Source organism: Paralichthys olivaceus, chromosome 5, assembly GCF_024713975.1.
Source record: "Paralichthys olivaceus isolate ysfri-2021 chromosome 5, ASM2471397v2, whole genome shotgun sequence".
Lineage (NCBI taxonomy): Eukaryota > Metazoa > Chordata > Actinopteri > Pleuronectiformes > Paralichthyidae > Paralichthys > Paralichthys olivaceus.
The window spans coordinates 6159977-6179307 of record NC_091097.1 but is presented as its reverse complement, the minus strand read 5'-3'; the positions used below and the strand labels follow the sequence as shown (position 1 = coordinate 6179307).

The window sequence follows — 19331 nt, the reverse complement described above, 5'->3', positions numbered from 1 at the left end:
CCCCCTTGTAAGACTGTGCGGCTCTCGCTTCTCTGGGCACCTCACCATATTGCTGCGTTCACTTCAGAGGAGCTCACATCTCAGCGCTTTGTTGAATTTATACTGGTTTTGGACAGTGGTGTCATGGCAACCATTCTTCTGGTGCATTGAAATCATTGGGATTACAGTCGCTGTGTTTGTATTTTTTCAAACCCACTTTGCCTTTGAGATCAGAGTGATGGTTTCTTCTCACAACACAATATTTAACTGGAACCATAATAATATATTTTAATCAGAAGTTATTTAGAGAATAATTCATGAGTTTTAATGATCCTCAGGCCAGTTTCTTCTTGTAAAACCTTCCACTTAATGATAGTCATTGGCTTCTTTTGACAAAAGGCTAATGTTAACTTACTATTTAGAGGTTATTTAAAAAAATGGTAAAAGACACATTTCTTAACTGACTTCCTGAGAGAGTTGATTTCGTGATACCTTCAAGAACAAAATTATTTTTGGCTCCATCATTAATTCATTGTAAGTTAGGTTGAGCCCTCACCACCCTCTGACTTTACTAAATCCAACACTTTCAATAGCAGTAATATGTACAACTAGAATACCTCCACCAAGGCCCAATAGTCCCTTTGTGAAAGCACATTCAAATTCACTAAATCCAGATTTTTATCTGGATCTACTCCAAATTGCATGCACTCATCGATATATGTCCCTTTAACATTAAGATTCATGAACTATAATCTGAGAAATCAATGAAAATGTTGAAAAATGCCAATTTTAAAGTAAAAATAATAATCCTGGATCTGCCTTCTGATCACTAAAATGTAATATGTTCTTTCTTGATCCTTACCACATCTCTTCCAGGTTTCATGGTAATCTACTGTCATAAAAGCAAACAAACAGATGAAAACATAACCTCCTTGGCAGATTCATTGGTGATATGTAAAGTGTATACATTGTTTATCATCTGACGTGTTTTGGCCTTAGTATTTGGAAAGCTTGAGACCTCACCTTATAATGATGTGTCTCCCACATTTACCTCTCTCCTTATCGCTGTTGCACTTAATGGGTGTAATAATGTAGCCACTTTGTTATTAATTTTAAGATTACACTCGCAAATTTATTTTAGATATTCTGTCATTTAATTTGTGTAACATGACAAAACTTCTAAACACTTTTAACCAAATCATTTCATCGTTTGCCTCTTCCTCAGAATTAACAGAGATCACCAATTAAGATGAGCATGGTCTTTTCATCAAAACACAACAGACACACACACACACACACACACACACAAATGTTAGATTCCAGCGGTTACACTAACACCTGCACAAAGCTTTGCTCCTGCATGATCGCTCTGTAGTATTTGGGATATGCTACATGGACCTGAAGGCTAAACATTAACCCTCCCAGGAGGTAGCCCACAGTCTCTTACAACAGCGTTAAACCTGCAATAAACACTGATGCTCCAAAAACAAACAAAACAAATGACCAGGAAATTAAAAATTCAATTCAAAGACCAGTATGAAGATTCACTTTATGTGCACAGGTTATGAATGTTTCCAACTTCCTGATGAAAATGACATGATGCAAAGCGTGGGAGCCATTCAATTTATATTTACACCTGTGGATCACTAAGGTTATCATAAATGTAATTAAGGAAGCTAAGATGTAGCTACTTTATTAAAGACTGTGTTCCTGTGCACTGCCCAGTCTGTGTTTATTTTCCTATTTGTGGTTTCAAACTCTCTGTGGAACATTTTGGTTTATTTTAAGTGAAAATGGAACATTGGAGTCCATTTCAACAGCAACTGGTGAGCTGTATTCAGCTGTGTATGACATTTAACTGGGTAATTTAGTGTAAGAACAGATGAAAACCAACCTCACTGAGGCGCAAGTGTAGAAAATAGTCCCAAAAAGAAAATTAGGTTGTTGGCACCATTACTCTCAAGTAATATTGTATAAACATAAACTTGACTCCAAAAAGTATGGTTCGACGCTTAGACAGTTAATCCAAATATTTTCCAGAAAATAAAATGATTACTTTTATTCACTGTAAAGCTTTATAGGAGCTCACCGGTCCAATCAGTGCCCCTGCTGAATAAACCTCTTTACGCCATAGTGTTCCTCATGTTTGCATCTCAATTGCCTGATTTATAGATGTAATTGTTTGTCCTTGGAGCACATGTATTTAATGCCTCATGTAAACATGCAAAATGACCCAAGCAATTTGCACGTGAATGTATTTGAAACACATTCATAAGAGGGTCTGGGCAGTTGGCATGTTAATCATAGAAGCTGACATTGTGGCACAAACTGTAATTACCTCTGCCAAGGAGATTTTGATTTCATCTGAGTCTGTTTGTTAGTTAGCAATACAGATGTTCACGAAACTTGGTAGAAGGATGCAGAATACTTCAGGAAATAATCCATTAAATGTTGATGCTTTTCTAGGTCAGGGGGTGGATCCAAGTTTTTCACATTCTTTAACATTGCAAGATGTTGCATTTTTCAATATTTTGTGGGTTTCTCAGAGAATAATTCATGGATCTTGATGTTTAGGGGACGAGTATGTATGAGTGCATTTGATTTTGAGGAGATAACTGGTTTCATAAGGGGACGCATTCAATCAAGTAATCAAGTCATTATCTGCCATAAGCCATATGTAGTCACATCTGTAAGTTTACCAACAGGATAACTCCATGTTAGCATGTGTTAAAATAATCCTGGCTCTACCCTAAACCCTCAACCAGTAACCAGCCTGTTGTTTCAGTTCAGAACAGCCTTTCTCCTCTTTCATTGTTAAAGGACACATGAGGACAGGACACACAGATTGTAATTCCTATACATTGGTGCGCAGAGTGTTTCTAATATAAAAACCACAGTGAAAACTGTCGTCCAGATGTTCATCTGTTTTCCAGTTAATGAGCCAACGCTGTCTGCACCTCTGTCTTTCAACCATCAGCTCTTCTTCTCAAAGCTTTGACATTTCGTCTTGAAAAATTGCATACACTCTCCTTATGGATCAGTTTTTTATTTTTTATGAAGACATCTCAAACATGCAGACGGATAAATGTTTAGAGGGGAATCATGGGTGAGGGAGTCATGAGTCAGATGTGCAGGGTGATGTTATTGTCTTATGCTCGGTACCACCAGGGAAGACGATGCGGTGGTCTGCACATGTGACTTCAGTTCTCCTCAGGTGGACTGAAAACAACTGGTCTCTCAAAGCAGAACTGTCGTATGTGGTTCTTGCATTGAGAGCTACTGTGCTCGAGTTTAAAGAGAAAATTTAAACATTACACAAAGAAAGGTTTTTGAACAACGTACCTCCCACACTATACGATGTGAAGATCCCACAGCTCTGTGTTGATGCCACCATGGGCCGCTGGTTCTCGTGCACACTCTCAGCAGACTGTAGTGACACACTCTGATTTCCCTGAAGAGCCCGGTGAGGGTTTACACCCACCATGAGATTACAATGAGGGTCTCTAGAAAATTATGGACAATAATGGTGTTTTAATTGAGGCCTCAGGTGTCCCTCAACATACGCATTAACACCATCATGATGTAATATTTACTCTGCAATTTCCGCAGTATGTTTTCCTCACTTGGATATTTGCGCTGCATAAACATTATGATTGCTCTCACTCATTAATTTCCCAACCGGTTTTCAGGAGGTTTCGTATTCGCAAAAAAAAAATCCAACAAAAACTCATCTGTTGTTAAACAGGTGTCGATGCAGGCGGGTTCATTCGAGTTCAACCCATCCATCATAAAAAATAAATCCTAATTTATTTTTCCTGGATAGTGTATTGGCTTTATGAGTGTGTCTGTGAGGCTTTTTTTATGTCTGCATCTGTTTTTGTCTTGCTTTAAAAAAGAACCACTGTTCATGGTGCTTTTCCGTCCTAAGAGCTGTACAATCATGGAGAAAACACTGTTGTGTGTGTAGATCCTCCACTGAGGTGCTATGGAAACATCCTCATGTAGGTCACCATCAACTGATCTATGAACAATGAATGGTGTGTGTCAGCTGCGACCCTTAAGAATAAGAAACACAGATAATAGATGGATTTTTTTCTTTCACATTTGCTTTTTGTAATCCTTTTCACCCGTGTATGTTACACAAAAACTACCGAACCGACCACGTGGGTCCTGATCGGGGGGCAAATCTAGGATTTATGCATTACTTTCGCTGACATCTATTTTTCATAAAATTGTTACCCCCAGGGAATAAATCGTGGACCTTTACGTAATCAGAAAAGGGATATTCATGAGTTTGTGAAATTTGATGCAGATTGAATTTATGGGACCTGTTGGGCCTTGGCAGAGGGATGTGCTCTACTTTCTCATTAATCGCCTGGAGCACGCCACACTGCATTTCACCACACGAGTACATTGTGAAGCACATGTGACAAATTAACTGCTGAATCATGGATCCCTGAGTTCCTTTCAGGTAACAGATCAACAAGTGGCAGAAAGGTCAGACAGAAATGCATACATGCCAAACTAAGAGAGGGTGTGAATTTTCAGGTGCAGGAGAAAATAATAAATTTCAGTTCCCTTGTGTGTGTGTGTGCGTGGTTTCTCAACTAATGTAAACGGCACAGAATAGGCCCAATCAGACCGGTTTGTGTATGTGTCAGTGGGAGTGTATCAGAGAGAAAATCATATAAAAGACATTAGGGGCTGTCTGGTGTTTAATACCCATCCTTCAGTTTGTGTCTCGACGTGTCAGCTGGTTCCTCTGCTCTCGGTGCTGCAAACGTTTTGTTTTTTGTCTCCGCTCTCCTCCATCATGCTGTTTCGAGCACTGCTCCAGACTTCGCTGGTTCTCTGGTTGGTTCAGCAAACTCTGCAAGGCGGTAAGAAAGACATGGTATTTCAACTCTGGTTGTATCCTGAAGAAAATTACGGCTTTATGATCTATTCTCTTCATTTTTTGTCTAGATTATAGTTCTATAATACAATATATGCTTTTCTTTGCTGTTGTTAAAAAACATCTACTTGCATCTAACACACATTTGATGGAGTTTGCATAGACATAATATATCTCGATATTTGATCCCCCAAAAAAAATATTTGACTGAAAAGACAATATTGCTGCAAAAGTCAAAAAGTTGCTGAAATATACAAAATAATTTTGACTTTATCAGAATAAATAAAAAAATGAATAAACAATATAATTATAGTAGCACACACAAACCTACTTTGTCTTCCTTATTTCACTGAATATAGTTATTAATTATAAGTTATACCAACATAAAAATGTAAAATTAGCCAAGAAATGTAAATGTATTTATTTATTATTCTGATCAGGTAAAAATGATGGGTATCATTATTTCCCCCTAATTTTCCAAATACGTAATTATTATTCAGTTCTCAGTGGTAGGTACATGCATTTTAGTCAGTACCAAATTATTCCTTTTTTTATGAATAGCTAGAAAATGTGGACATTTAATAAAAATAATGTTTACATACTGAAACTATTTGGCTAAGAGGACAATATTGCTGCAAAGTGTGTGAAAAGTAATGTAGTCAAGTAATTTGTTCTAATATGTGGTTTGTAACATATAGTACAAATATGATGTACAGTTCTGTTGGATCAGTGTCTTCAATGACTCTCTCTCACTCACTTGTTAAATATCACTTGTGTGAGATGGAGGGAGAGAAAAGTGCTGAGCTCTGTAACATCAGTGAGCCCTGCGCCAAGTCCCCACATTTCATCTCAACTTATTTCTTTGAATCACAAAGATCCAATGAAAAGGTGGCAGAGGTGGTAAAATAAATGTGACGACCAATTGTGAGAAGAACAGGCACCACAGAGCTGTCTGTCTGCCTGCCTGCCTGCCTGCCTGTCTGTCTGCCTGCCTGCCTGCCTGCCTGCCTGTCTGCCTGCCTGCCTGTCTGCCTGCCTGCCTGCCTGCCTGCCTGCCTGCCTGCCTGCCTGCCTGCCTGCCTGTCTGCCTGCCTGCCTGCCTGTCTGTCTGCCTGCCTGCCTGCCTGCCTGCCTGTCTGCCTGCCTGCCTGCCTGCCTGTCTGCCTGCCTGTCTGCCTGCCTGCCTGTCTGCCTGCCTGTCTGCCTGCCTGTCTGTCTGCCTGCCTGTCTGTCTGCCTGCCTGCATGTCTTTCTGCCTACCTACCTGCCTGCCTGTCTGTCTTGCTGACTGCCTGTCTGTCTGCATACCTGGCTTCCTGCCTTCCTGTCTGCCTGCCTGTCTGTCTGTCTGTGTTTTTGTCTGCCCACCTGCATGTCTGTCTATCTGTCTGTCTGTCTGCCTGCCTGCCTGTCTGTCTGTTTGTCTGAAATTTTAATTAAGTATTAGTTATCACGCTATGACAAATGGCATTATGTTATTTGCCTAAACTGTTCTGTTCTGCATATTGTCATATGATCTTCTATTTTGGCTTTGATGATAAATTCAAAGAGCACATTTTAACAAACTTTGATGGCACAATGTTGATGTGTTTTAATTTTTTCAGGGGTTAAACCTCAGAGTGTATCCTGGGGGAGAGTACTGCCAGCCAGAGGTACGTCACATGTGCCTTTAAAACTTTAAAAATGTTTTCACCTTAATCACTGTGTATGAGTTTTGCTGCTAATTACACTCAAGTCAAAGGTCTGTTATTACTTTGGAATGCATCGGTTGTGATTACTGTATGTATGTAAATTCAAATAAGAAAATAATCATTTTCTTTTCATGTGAAAGTTGCTCATGAGTGCATCACCTGTGTCTGTTTTGTTTTTTCTTCAGGTGTCGGTGTTGGAGTAAAACCAGGAGGTCAGTGGTTTTCTCAGAATGCGTGAAAACTCATGACTGATCTGCAGAAATGTTAAAATCAAAACCATAAAACGTATGGATGCATGTTGACTATTCAACTCCAAAGTGTTAATAAACCAATCAATTCAATATAAATTAAGAGGAAACAAACGATAAGAACAAATTGTGGAAAACAAAACAAAATGTGGTAATGATTATATCTTTTTTTAATCAATATAATCATATATGATTATAAAAATAAAACATGACCTGAAGTGCTCTGATGAAGAAACTCAAAAATGGAAGAAAAAAAGACTTTTTAAAAGAATTAAATGAGTTTAAAAAAATTATAATTCTGTTGTTATGAATATTAATTATTAAATAGAATGTCATAATAATAGATTGAGTTTGAATTATTTTCAAAACTGATTGTTTTAATGACAAACATTACACAATTCATTCATATGATAATGTTATATTTTAATAAAATATTGAACATTTTGAGCTTCAGTTGCAGGTGCACTTGGAGCTCTAGGGAATCGTTATGGCAACAAAGCGATGAAAACTGGAAGTACGTCAAACCTTCTGCACTCTGCATCTTCTAACATTAGTTTTCCTTCAGATCAGTCATGTTTGTATTTTCTCTTTTCTTCAAACATTAGTTGGACGTTATCCTGGGGCTCAGCTCGGTCTTGGTAAGTTTCATCAGTTTACCTGTGTGACCTCAGAAGCAAAACCGAAACACAAACATATGTGGTCATTTTGTCCTGTTGTATTTGAGGGTATTGCAAAGTGAAAAACTCCTCGCTGGGGCTCCTCAATCCAGTTCTGCAGCAGAGATTCAGCTTGTCCTAATTCTCGATCGATTCTGCCGTCTTTTCTTTTTATTACTTTCACAGGGGGTTACAGATCTCATGGATTAGGAGGAAGAGCAGGCCTGAGACAAGGTGGATATGGAGCCCAGGGAGCTTATGGTACATCAGTGTAACAACTTATAAAACCCTCAAACCCTACGATCACTTAATTTCCAATGATTTTGACTTCTGCTGTGTATGGCCAATGAGTTCAATGTGGTATATTTTTTTATGTTTCTTGTGATTACAGGTGCCAGCCTGGGCACAGGAATGGGTCTGGGGACTGGACTTACTAATGGAATGGGACTGGGCTTGGGCCAGGGAGGGAAACGAGGTAAGAATGATGTATAAAGGAAGATGCCCTCTTCCAATTGATACTTAATGTAAATGTAGTGACTGAAATGAGATTGCAGATACAAGCGGCCCAAATTGAGTTTCCTCTGTCGGACGGCTGGGCTCAGTTTTAGGAGACATGGGGCGATGAGAGGCCTGTCGTGCTCCTTCAGGTATCTTCTCAGGACACCATCCATTGGAGGTTTTCTAGGTTCACGCAGAAGACCAGGGTAGACCCAGAACTCACTGGAGGGATTAGATATCCCACCTGGCCAGGGAATGTCTTGGACACACCCTGTGGAGGAAAATAGATGGATGGATAGATAGAAGTTTTATAGAAAGTAATAGTGAATATACACTTAACACTCACGGTGTTGTTTATAAATAAAAATGTAATTGACACCAAATTCCCTAAAAACCTGTTAATATCCTCATCTTATTTAAAGTAGTGTCCAACTCGAAGATGTAAATCTCAAAGGGTGCAATAAAAGCACACATTTAATCATTTCAAAAAGAGGATTTAAAGACTTTACACTAAAGCATGTAATTGTCAAAAAGTAAAGTCACTGGATGATCTGTAATGTTTTAGAGGAAAAAAAAGGTTCTCGCATAAACAGTAGAAATCTTTGTAAATAGAAACTAATTCTTTGTTTTTCTGACTTTTCAGTTTATGGTGCTGGCCTCGGCACTCTGCCAGGTGAGTGATTCCACAGTTTGTTTTATCGATTTCTGTGCAGTGTTTTCTCAGATGAGAGTTAACACAGAGAATTACACCCTCTGTAAATGCTCCACTTGTTTGTTTGATAAATCTCAGCCGAGTGGCACTTTATCATCGTCTGTGAACACGATGTCTGGGGCAGGCTGCATCTTCAGCAAATAAAACACGTGCCCTTGTAAAACAGAGAAAAATCCAGGGCTTCTGGTCTCTCCACGTCCTCTGAACTCGGCTCTTTGTTTTTCTTGATAGGATATGGGGCTGTGGCTGGCATGGGCTATCCTGGAGCCCGACCAGGTAGGTGATGAATCATGTCTCACCTCGAGAAACGTGACTTCTTCCATTCAGTTTAGATTTGTACAGGGACACTTGGGTTGGGATGCTGAGAGAAGATCTATAAAATGCCACGTGTGATATTGAATTGAATGGTCAACAATTGTTTTAGTTTAAAGACATTTTATATTTCAGCAGACAGTTAACTTAGCTTTATGGAAATCAAAGGAATCAGTTGTTTTATTTTTGAGATATCTAACCCACTATTACCATCACTAGAATGTTTGTGCATAACAAAATCAATGTCACATCTCTGTGCATCGTATAGAAAATACATTGAATGTTCTAAAATGAAATCAAATGTTATTAAAAAAAATGATAGACCTAAAAACAACATTCAAAATACAACTTTAGTAAATCAAATTTGTTTTATACTGAATTGTTTACAAACTTCTGGCTTGCAGTTACAGCCACTTGCAAGTAGAGGAGGTAGAGAGTGCTGCAGCCCGAGCAGCACTCATACTTCATTCTTGGATTTGAGTTTAAATGAATCACCCACACTAACTCACACTCATGGTGTTAGTCATGGATAAACATGAGACTTTTTAAATGAAATTATTTATCATCTACATCAAAACTATATCCAAAACCTTCCGCTTGTCTCCTTCCAATGAGCTGGATGCCTTTTATTTTATCACTGTTACAGAGATGCTCAGCTTTTTAAACCCTTTAAAATCTAAAGACTGCAAGTGTATGTGGCCACAGTGTTGTTTGTCAGTGAAATCAGTGACAGTCCCCTTGTCTGCTGTTATTAGGAATTGGACTTGGGTATCCCACTGGACAGAGGGCTGAGGAACAAGTACCCGGTAAAGCCTCTACCACAGCCACCTGTGGTGTTTTTGTGTCTTTATTCTGTGTCCAAGATTCACATGCAGATGTGAGTGTTTCATACAGTCTGTGTTGCATGTTGCATGAGTTCTGCTGCTCTTACTGCCACAGGTCCAGTCTATGAGTTTATCAGCCTTAATGATTGCAGTGCACTGAGAGCTGTGGTTTACACAGACTGAATGAGGCAACTGGAAAACAGGTTCTGTTGAATGCATGCACCCCACAGACTTTATATATAGACAGTAGGCAACAAATCTCCAGTTCTTCCTATTGTACAAAAATTAAGCCAATATATCCCGATATCGAGGTCCGGCTACACACAACCAACCAATCACAAGTCAGTCTCACCTGTCAATCATCAGGTTTCTCTCCATTTTAATATAAATATTAAAAATATTTATTTGGAAAAATAAAACACTTCAGTGTGAAAAGAACTACCCAAAATGACAGAAAGCATCTTTGTGAAAATTCTATTTAATGTGTGCTTTGACTTTTTAGTTTGGTCATTGTCCTGTCTGCTAACATGGATAAGGCAGGGTTATTGACCTATACTGCAGCCTGCCACTTTGGGGGGGGGGGGGGGGGGGGGATTTAAATGGTTTGGCTTAACATTTGGGGAGTGATCATGTCATCCATCTTTATATAGAGTCTATGACACACACTCATAACCTGATGATAGTAAGACTAAGAGGATCCTTTGATCATTGAGAGAGATGCATTTTGATCCTTTCAAACACCTTTTTTTGGATGCATAGAATATCAGGTTCCTGTGCTTTACTCTGGTTCTGGTTCACAGTCAGTGATTATAGTTTGAATGCAAAATCTCCATTGATAGTGTTGTGAAAACTGGAATTCTTTAAGTCTATTGTCAAATGTTTTTGGCTTTTAAAACGTTTTCTGTGTACTACTTTAGTCTTCTGCTTTTATATCCCATCAGTGTCAAAGCTTTGTTTCTGCTGCACACTGATGTCTGAGTAAGGCGGTGTCTTTGTCTTGTGGTGTTTTTTATGGCATTTCAACTGTTTGAGGTGGCAACACTTTGTTGTGATGTCATGTTGTATGCGTTGAAGTCATTGCACCGATGCAATGAGAAGTACAATATTTGTCCTTCCGAAGCTTCAGTTGCGTCTTGTCTTCTTTCCGTCTCAGTTCCTCATTATGCTGACGATTCTAATTTCAGCCATAATGGATTCTATTGTTTCTTGATTCAGTCTTGAATGACCTCTTTCTGAGTGACGATTACTCAATGGATCATGTGTTATATTGCATTGAAATTCAAAGTAGACTTTGAATTAAAACACAGTTCTGTCACTGGCCACTAAAGTGTGCTGTTGACCCTCAAAGAAACACTGTTGTCTGTGAGCCACGAAGAAGTCACGAATGCATGATATTTTTCTGCCAGGTGTGTCTGCAGCAGATTTGGGTGGAGCAGAGCTGGCCAGTCTGGGCCAGGCTATTCAAGATCTGATGAGAGAAAAGGGCAGAGCACTTGCTCTCTTGAAGGGGAAAGGAGACAAAGGTCTTGTTCCTGAAACACCAGTTGGAGGTGGCAGTATTCTTGGTCCTACTGCACCTGAGTTACTTGCAGGAGGAGATGTCCCAAGCTTTGAACCGTTAGTAAAGTCATCAAGTCTTGGATCCACAATCCCTCTTGATAAACCGAGTAAAAATCTTGGTCTTGCTGCTTCACAAGCACGAGGAGGAGAGAGTCATGACCCTATGGTCTTGAAAAGAAAGAGCACCACAGGCCAAGGAGTCATACTGGCAGCTGGAGGAGTAAGACAGCAGCTACCTCTGAAACAAGACAACACCAGAAACCCAGTCTATGCCTCCTCTCAGGCACAGAGTGCTGGAGATTATGATTCATTGATTCAACAAAATCAGCGAACCCCAAATTGTGGATCCACTCGTGATTTGTCAGAGATATCAGAAGTCAATCACCATGAGATTTTGGGATCAGAAAGGACTCAAGGTTTTGTGCCCCAGCTTCACTTTGGTAAAGGCAACAAACATCTTGGACATGCAGCTCCACAAGCACAAAGAGAGAAAGCCTATCCACTGCCTCAAGATCTCACAGGTAATATACTCTCTCATCCAAAGGGTCAGTGAACTGGAAACTATTGACCTGCTACAGTGGATGGGCAAGGTGTCAGGCACCTTTGGCTTGTGACTAAAGACATTAATGGGCTTAGGATCTATGGAGCTGTTGCTGTAGAAAACGATAGTGGTTCTGGACAAACTGAGGAACTTGAACTGGTAGTACAAGTTGAACCAAAAGTTTAGGCGTTGCCTCAGTGGAAGGGCAGGAAGCTTAAGGCATTACTGCCAATGGTCAGGAAGCAAAGCACCTTAACTCTCAGTATCATAAGCCAAACTATGAGCAATGCTTTCTTTTGTTTTCCACTTGGGTAACGACAGATAATTTTATTTGCCTATATAAGGTTTCCCATCACTGATATTTTTCCCCTTTAGATTAATTTCTTGCCATCATCTTTTTCAGGTGTCTAGGCAAATCTCTTCTCAGATTACCCTTTTGACATGGTGGCCTTGTTTTTATAAACATTAAAACCAGTACATAGATCATATAGGTTGCATTTACACTTTTGCAACCTAGGAAGCCTTAAAGTTATCCAATGCTGTTAGAGAAAGTGTGGTGAAGAAATCCTTTGTCTCACCCATGGCACATGATCAATGCGAATACTCCGTCTGTTTACCGTAGTTCAGTCATTGTCCAATTAGCTGCACAAAATGTAAAGTGTCTTCTCCATCTTGCATCATGATGGCAGAAAACTTTACTGATTTCAAGTACGATAACATTTACTTGTATCCAGGATGGGAAAACCAAGGTAAACGCATTCTATCCGACTAACGGAGATGTTTTTAAAAGGAGTTAAGTGTAAATAAAAGTATTAGAATGTTTTCTTGATATTTATGTGGATATGTATCACATGAGAGTGAAACCCTGAAAAACAGACATTGGTGTGATCTTTCAATCACTCACTTGACTTGCGTTAATGTGCAGGCTTGTTTGGGATGACACTGGATGTACAGTCAGTACTTGATCAATGGATACCTCAAATGCAGCATTGTGTGTAAAAAAATGGGCTAGAGCAGTTTAACATTGCACTACAACTAAAGCTGATGTCACAAGCTAAAGCTTACACTGTTTGATCCTGCTGATGGCTTTGTTGTTTCGTTGTGTATTGGTGCCTTCAGTTCTGTTTGCGTATCTCTTTTTCTTTAAAAAGCAAGTGGAGGTGCTATAAATGGTAAAACTGTTGCCTTAATGTGTATTCCTTGGTACACTGAAGGCCGTCCCTATGCAATTTCATTTTTATATGGATAAAGACTCATAGTAGTCACCCAGCATCAATTATTGGGAGATTCAACTATCTAAATCATCTAACAGATCCTTAATGTGAGCAATGATAACTTGGGGTTTCTAGTTTGACTCTGTTTGCCATCAAGTTGGAAATGATGCAGATGATCAAAATTTGAGATGATGGTAGCATCCACTCTTACTGTCAGGATTGACAGGAAATTGTGCTGGCTGATCTAAGATGGTCTTTATTTTTTAATTATTTTAAATTACCCTTAAATTGCCATTTAATCAAAAATACTCATATGTAGAAGTGTTTCAGTGGCAGACCCACTAAAAGTTAAACACAGAACACTAGCACTCTATAGATTGAACTGTTGAGTGTTAGTTGCCTTGCTGCATAATCTCTTTCTTTAGTAAAATTTGAATGCTATTGGTGACAGAATGAATGTGGTTTCTAATCATACTAAATCATCTGCTGGAAAACACAAGCTGATTTTGTGATTTCTGTTGGTAAATCAAACTAATTATGAATAATTTCATATCTGCAATACAACGATTTAGTCCTGTTCAAGATCTCATTCATTATGAGAGCGGTCTGTTGTTACAAATTCCCAGATGGTCGGTGTTATTACCAGTGGCACACATTTTGTTGGAAAAATTAGTTTGGGTTTCTTGGATCTAATGCAGAAATTGTAGAAAAAGACCAAACACACCCAACTATACCTCTGCATCTCATGGGCTGGTTTGCCTAAGATTCAGGGAGTGTGTTTCAGGTTGTCAGTCTTTTATTTTGAAGGTCTTTGGATTGTGCCTAAGGTTGTCATAATATCTTATTTTGATTGTCCACAACATCTGATTTATTTTCAGGATGTAGTCAGTGAGAGTCAGTGCCCAGTGGAGAGGCTGAAGAAATGTTGAAATGTACTGTGAGTCTCTTTGTCCTGCTGTTAAATTGTGTGTTCATGTGCAAGCAGCAATTCTGATTCAAACCTGATTCTGATGTTTGCTGTCATGGTAAAGCTGAGTTTGTTTCTGTGGAAGCTGAAGAGACTCTCAACCCAAGCATCACTGTGTGATCAATATTATATAAGAATGATTATAAATGTATTTAGAGCAACTCGAAAGAGAATAAGACAAAAGAACACAAGCACGGGAAAGAAGAATAAAGAAAATCTATATCAAATAAATAGAAGTAATAAATATAAATTATAAAATCATATCTGGGATCTGGGAGTAACCAGCAGAGCTCTGTTTTAGACCATAATTATTGTATTTCAGCATAAATATAGTAATAAACTAGTGTTATCTAAGACTGTTGGACATCATGTCCCTCTGGGCCACATTAAATTAAAGGGGACTTTGCTGAACTTCTGCAAACTTTCTTCACAGGTTATAATGGTGGAGCGGGAAACTACCTTGGCCCTGGAGGCTACGGAACAGGTAACGTTGGGCACTGACACATCACACAATAAAAGTAACACTCTTTTTTTTTTTAGCAGACTGAGATGTTGATGTACTGTATATTTACATTGCCTGTGGTAAAAATTTCCAACGCACTGTCCACAGGTTTGGGGCAGGGAGCATACCTGGGTGGTGCGGCTGGCAAACTTGGAGGTAAACACGTACATTTTCCATTTTTACCATCCTTTCCTTTGTTGTGACTGAGGGATGTGTGCTCATTTTTCCTTTTGCACCGCGTCCTAACTCTAAACTGTCTGTGAAACACCTCTTAGCTGCCGCTGCGCTCGGACAGGGCGGGTATCCTCAAGGTGCTGCAGGCAAGTCTACCAGTGAGGTGGAGGAAAATTCTTCCATCTGTTGATTTGCATCCTTTCCTTCTGCAGCATGTTCTCCTTCAGTCTTTGCTGCAGCTCTTGAATTCTTTAAGGAATTGTTCAACATTTTTAGAAATATCTTTATTTATCATGCATCACACATCAGAAAATAAGCTCTAACTATGTTCACACCAAACAAAGCAAATTCTCACATTGTTAACTTGTTTGAATTTGTCTGCAGGATCAGGGCCCAGTCACATATAAGCAGATGTTTCAGTGGTGATCCTTTACCTCCCATTCACTTACAGTCTGTGCAAGTGAGGAGACATATAGAACATTCACTTCCTGTGGTGAGGCAAATCGCAGCATAGCTTTGTGTAGAGTTCAAGTTTGGTGAACATTGACCCAAACTATTTGCATATGCGTGAGTGCCATTAAACAAATGACTTAGTATGTAATCTCATTCCACAAAGATTTCACTTCACATGTGATCTGAATGCACCATACTTTACTTTTATTTGATCACATGTTAGACCTACTTTTTCTTTACCTTGCTTTAAATTTTACACAAGTATTTTCCTTCCCTTTCTTCTGAATAATTTGCCGAATAAAAATAATTACTCCCAAACTTTTTCCTGTGAATCTACTTTTTTGCGTGCAAGTCAGTACAAGGCAATAGTTTCATATTTGCTTTAAGATAAATAATGATATCTTTTGTTAAACAAGTGCAATAATTATGTCTGCCAGTACATAATTTTTGTTTTAAATGTGTTTTATCACAGGCTATGGTGACGGAGCAACAGGGCTGCTGGGTGCTGTAGCAGGAAATGGCTATGGTAAGTGATAACTCATCAGTTGAAAAAATTAAATCCTATGCAACACAGTTTAAATCAGCAAACCAAAACATTAACCTTCAAATGTGAGTGGCCAAGGATCATTCTTAATTCTGTATCAAGGTCCTCATGACTGGAGTGATGATTGACAGCTCAGACATGCTGATCCTTGGTGTTCAGTGGTTGTTTTTGTTCTCTTCTCTTTGTAGGTGGAGACGCTGCAAAAGCTCTGGCTGCAGGTAGTGGGCGTGCATAAAATTTTTAAAAAATCCTTGTCTTTTCATCAGAAATGACTAAAACAAATGTGGATTGAAAATATCAATTGACAATATTTCCTTAACTCATTGCCCTTTCTCTCAGCAGGTTACGGGAATGGTTATAGCGACGGTTATGGAGCTGGTGAGTGCTGCTGAAACAAATTGTCGAGAAGAGTCGGGACTGAGTGTTCTTAAAGAGTCAGAGGCTCACAGAAATTGTTATAGTGCTAATTAGAACTATGTTTCAGGGCTTGGTTACCCAGCAGACTTAGCTGATGGGGCTGAGAACAAAGCAGGGAAGAGTAAAGGTAACGGTTATAACCAGTTATAACCAGCTGACACCCATAACAGGGGATGGCATTAACCCATAGATGCTTAACCTGCTTAAAATAAGAGGCCATAAGGGGAGCGTCCTCTCCTCTGCTGAACATGTCCAGTTTGGTCATTCATCCACTGGGTGTAGCTGTTGTCTCTTATTTCTAAAAGCTGACCACCTTAATCTGTCGGTTTCTAATTTCCTGCTCCTTTAGATGCTTTCTCATGCAGTTTTGCTGTGAATTGGTTAATTAAGCAGCAGAGTGTGACCTACATGTTTATTTTTTCAGCCCTCAGCACAGGAGGCTACGCTGGGCAGGCACAGGGGGCATATGGTAAGAGATTTATGGAGCATCACATACACTAAAACACTGGCTGCAAATAAACCATCACATGGAATTACTGGGAATCAAAATTATCCTCATCTTTTAACAACACACACTGTAGAGAAACATAGAAGACATGTCTCTACATCCCCCAAATCAAGCCAAAATATCTGATATGTGTGCCATGTTGTTTGTTTGATGTCATTTGGAGCTTAGGTATCAAGGTCCATGATACACATGCTTAACCAATCACGAGTCAGTGTCGGCTGTCAGTTATCACACAAGTTTTACAGCATCATATAACTATCAGCCATGGCACTGAGAGAATTATCAAGAAACATGAATTATCAATGAAAATGTTGAAAAATATCTTATCTAACAATGATAGAGATGGAAAGCCTTCTTGCTGGAGTTAATTACCTAAAATGATGAATCATTTTTAAGATTTTTTAAGATGTCCTTTGACTTTTTAGTTTGGTCCATGTCCCATCCACAAACATGGAGGAGGCTGGGTTTTTAGACCTATACTGCCCCTAGGTGGCAATCCAGATAAATTGGCCTCACAGGGAGCTGTCATGTCATCCATCTTCATGCACAGTTTATGGTCAACAATATTCCGGCCAGGTCTGGTCACTTTGTATGAAATTATTCTATCAAACCAACCAATAAATTGGAGAGGAAATGATTTTACAAGGATTCCCCCTCTCTCTTGTCAACTTTCAGGAGCTCTTGGGTGGAATCAACTAGTGGCAAATATTGTGGGCTGTGCTGACATGACTTCAACCGTTTGTCACACTATTGGTTAGAAGTTGTTTCCATGCATGAGTCAGACAGCAGGGCTTGGTTGTTACTCAGAGCAGATGACAGGGTGAAAGAATCTGTTTGACCGTGTGATTTTTCTTTTCTGCAGGAGCAGGAGCTGCTCAGGTTCCTTATGGGAATGCTCCAGTGATTCCTACTGGACTGGAAGGTAGGAGGAGTACATTTGTATTACAACATTATGAGAAGCTCTACCATGGCACACGAAAATGCTACTTTCTGATTGTCTGGCAGGTGTCCCTTTTAAATCAAAAGACCAACCAAAAGCTATCAGCATTTGATAGAATGTAAACTAACATGAGATTTGATTAGTGAAATAAAATCAAGTCCGTTTATTTGCACAGCCAGTCACAGTTTCAAAGGCCTCATGATGCTCTAAGAAACAAGAACAATAGCATAAGCAGCTGCAGCATTTATAGAATGTCACAACTTATTTCACACCTCACTCCCTCATCCTGTTACTTTACCATGAGCGCACAGTTTTAACAGACCTTTTTTCTCTTAGGTGAAGGGGGGTACCCGTACGGCGCTCAGTCACTCAGCCTCAGTGCTGAAGGTGCTAAAGCCACCAACAAATATGGTGAGAAAGACTCAATGTGTAAACAATGGTGACAGTGACGGTAACGGTGTGATGGAAAAAGTAATGCATGATGTTGTCTTGGTTTTCATGTTACCCATCAGTAACATCAGTCATAATCTTAATATATTTTGTGTGTTTGTCCTGGTCTTAACAGTGTGGTATTTCTTGCATGTGTTTGACCAGGTTATGGTGCACATCTGGGAGCGACTCAAGATGCTATGGGTGAGCGAGAATACTTGTGTGCTTTCCTATTCACATGCACCGTTTTCCTGAGTAGGACAAAAGAAGCACAGCTATTTTTGGAAAAGGAACTCACAATTGTCCTTGTTACATACGCTGAACATTTATATGAATTGCTTGCACATGAAAACTACAGCTGCATGCATTATGGATTATTTTGCACTCAAGGGTCTGGAACCTGTACACTGAGTTGGCTGAGTCGTCTTATAAAGGAAAAGAAAAAGAAATTGGTGTAAGACAAGCTGTCAAACCTCTTTTCTTTGGCACATTTGTAACATAGATTTGATCTGTTCACAGGAGAGCAGGCTGGCAAATATGGTGGAGTTAACGGTGCCATTGGAAATGGATACAAAGGTGAGAAGGAAGGAAGGTGTAGGTGCATGAAGATTAAGGTCCAGTTAAAACATCATACATATATTAAAAGATTCCACACAATGGGTAAAGCAAGTTTTTTTCAGTTTTTTTGAGTAAATCTCTTTAATTTCCTGTCAAAATGATGTTTTATGAAACCCACTGATTTGTTTAAAAAGGACATTGTGTGCTTTAATGGTTTTGTGTTCATCACCATCCAATCTCTTCCTAATTATGTATCTGTCCTCTTTGTCTCCCCTTTTCAACCAGGCTAATTCAAATGACCTGAACCTCTTCAAGTGGATCATTTCCCTGATGTGTTCACTGTAATCTGTTCTAAAAGCTTTTTGTGTGTGTGTTCAGTCCATTTTGTCCTGTCCTGTTGTCAGTTTTGTCCTTGTTTTATCCTCTTCGTCTTTTCTCTGTAAGGGGACTTTGTTACCCGTGTCTGTTTGTCACTCTGGTCCAGAACCTGCAGTGCCCCACCTGTCTCATTCTTTTAATGCTGAAAAAAATGGTGGTGAACATAAACAAGAAAGACATTTATGTTTTGAGATGAATGTTTAAATGAATGTTTTAATCAAATAAATTATATGTCCAGTGATGCTGAATTGAAGCTTCAAACATTTGGTTTGTTTACCTGAACACTTTGTTCCTCTTAAATCGCATCATCAAAGCCTCATTTGCACACAGGA

General features: G+C 39.3%; 1 protein-coding gene across 5 annotated transcripts; it reads left to right on the top strand.

Moving 5' to 3' along the window:
- The first annotated feature begins 4692 nt into the window (after positions 1–4692).
- On the top strand, positions 4693–19247 carry LOC109633994 (uncharacterized). Of its 5 annotated transcripts, none has more exons than XM_069524726.1 (24): positions 4693–4859; positions 6478–6525; positions 6750–6776; positions 7267–7326; positions 7418–7450; positions 7655–7729; positions 7860–7943; positions 8610–8639; positions 8910–8954; positions 9746–9796; positions 11221–11895; positions 14530–14580; positions 14707–14754; positions 14874–14918; positions 15698–15751; positions 15958–15987; positions 16112–16147; positions 16254–16313; positions 16611–16655; positions 17557–17616; positions 17971–18045; positions 18229–18267; positions 18583–18639; positions 18907–19247. In XM_069524726.1, the coding sequence occupies exons 1-24, from the start codon at positions 4793–4795 to the stop codon at positions 18909–18911; spliced, it is 1800 nt and encodes a 599-aa protein (XP_069380827.1). In that variant the 5' UTR covers positions 4693–4792; the 3' UTR covers positions 18912–19247. The 5 variants fall into 5 exon arrangements, with proteins under 5 accessions (XP_069380827.1, XP_069380826.1, XP_069380831.1 ...); XM_069524725.1 differs by having other exon boundaries at positions 16109–16147; XM_069524730.1 differs by lacking the exon at positions 11221–11895 and having other exon boundaries at positions 16109–16147.
- Positions 19248–19331: the final 84 nt, after the last annotated feature.

Bases quoted from the DNA above. Each gene is read 5' to 3' on its own strand.
- LOC109633994 (XM_069524725.1), top strand. From the start codon at position 4,793: ATGCTGTTTCGAGCACTGCTCCAGACTTCGCTGGTTCTCTGGTTGGTT. The intron at 15,752-15,957 runs GTAAGTGATAAC...TTCTCTTTGTAG, and splicing joins TGTAGCAGGAAATGGCTATG to GTGGAGACGCTGCAAAAGCT. The intron at 16,656-17,556 runs GTAAGAGATTTA...TCTTTTCTGCAG, and splicing joins GCAGGCACAGGGGGCATATG to GAGCAGGAGCTGCTCAGGTT.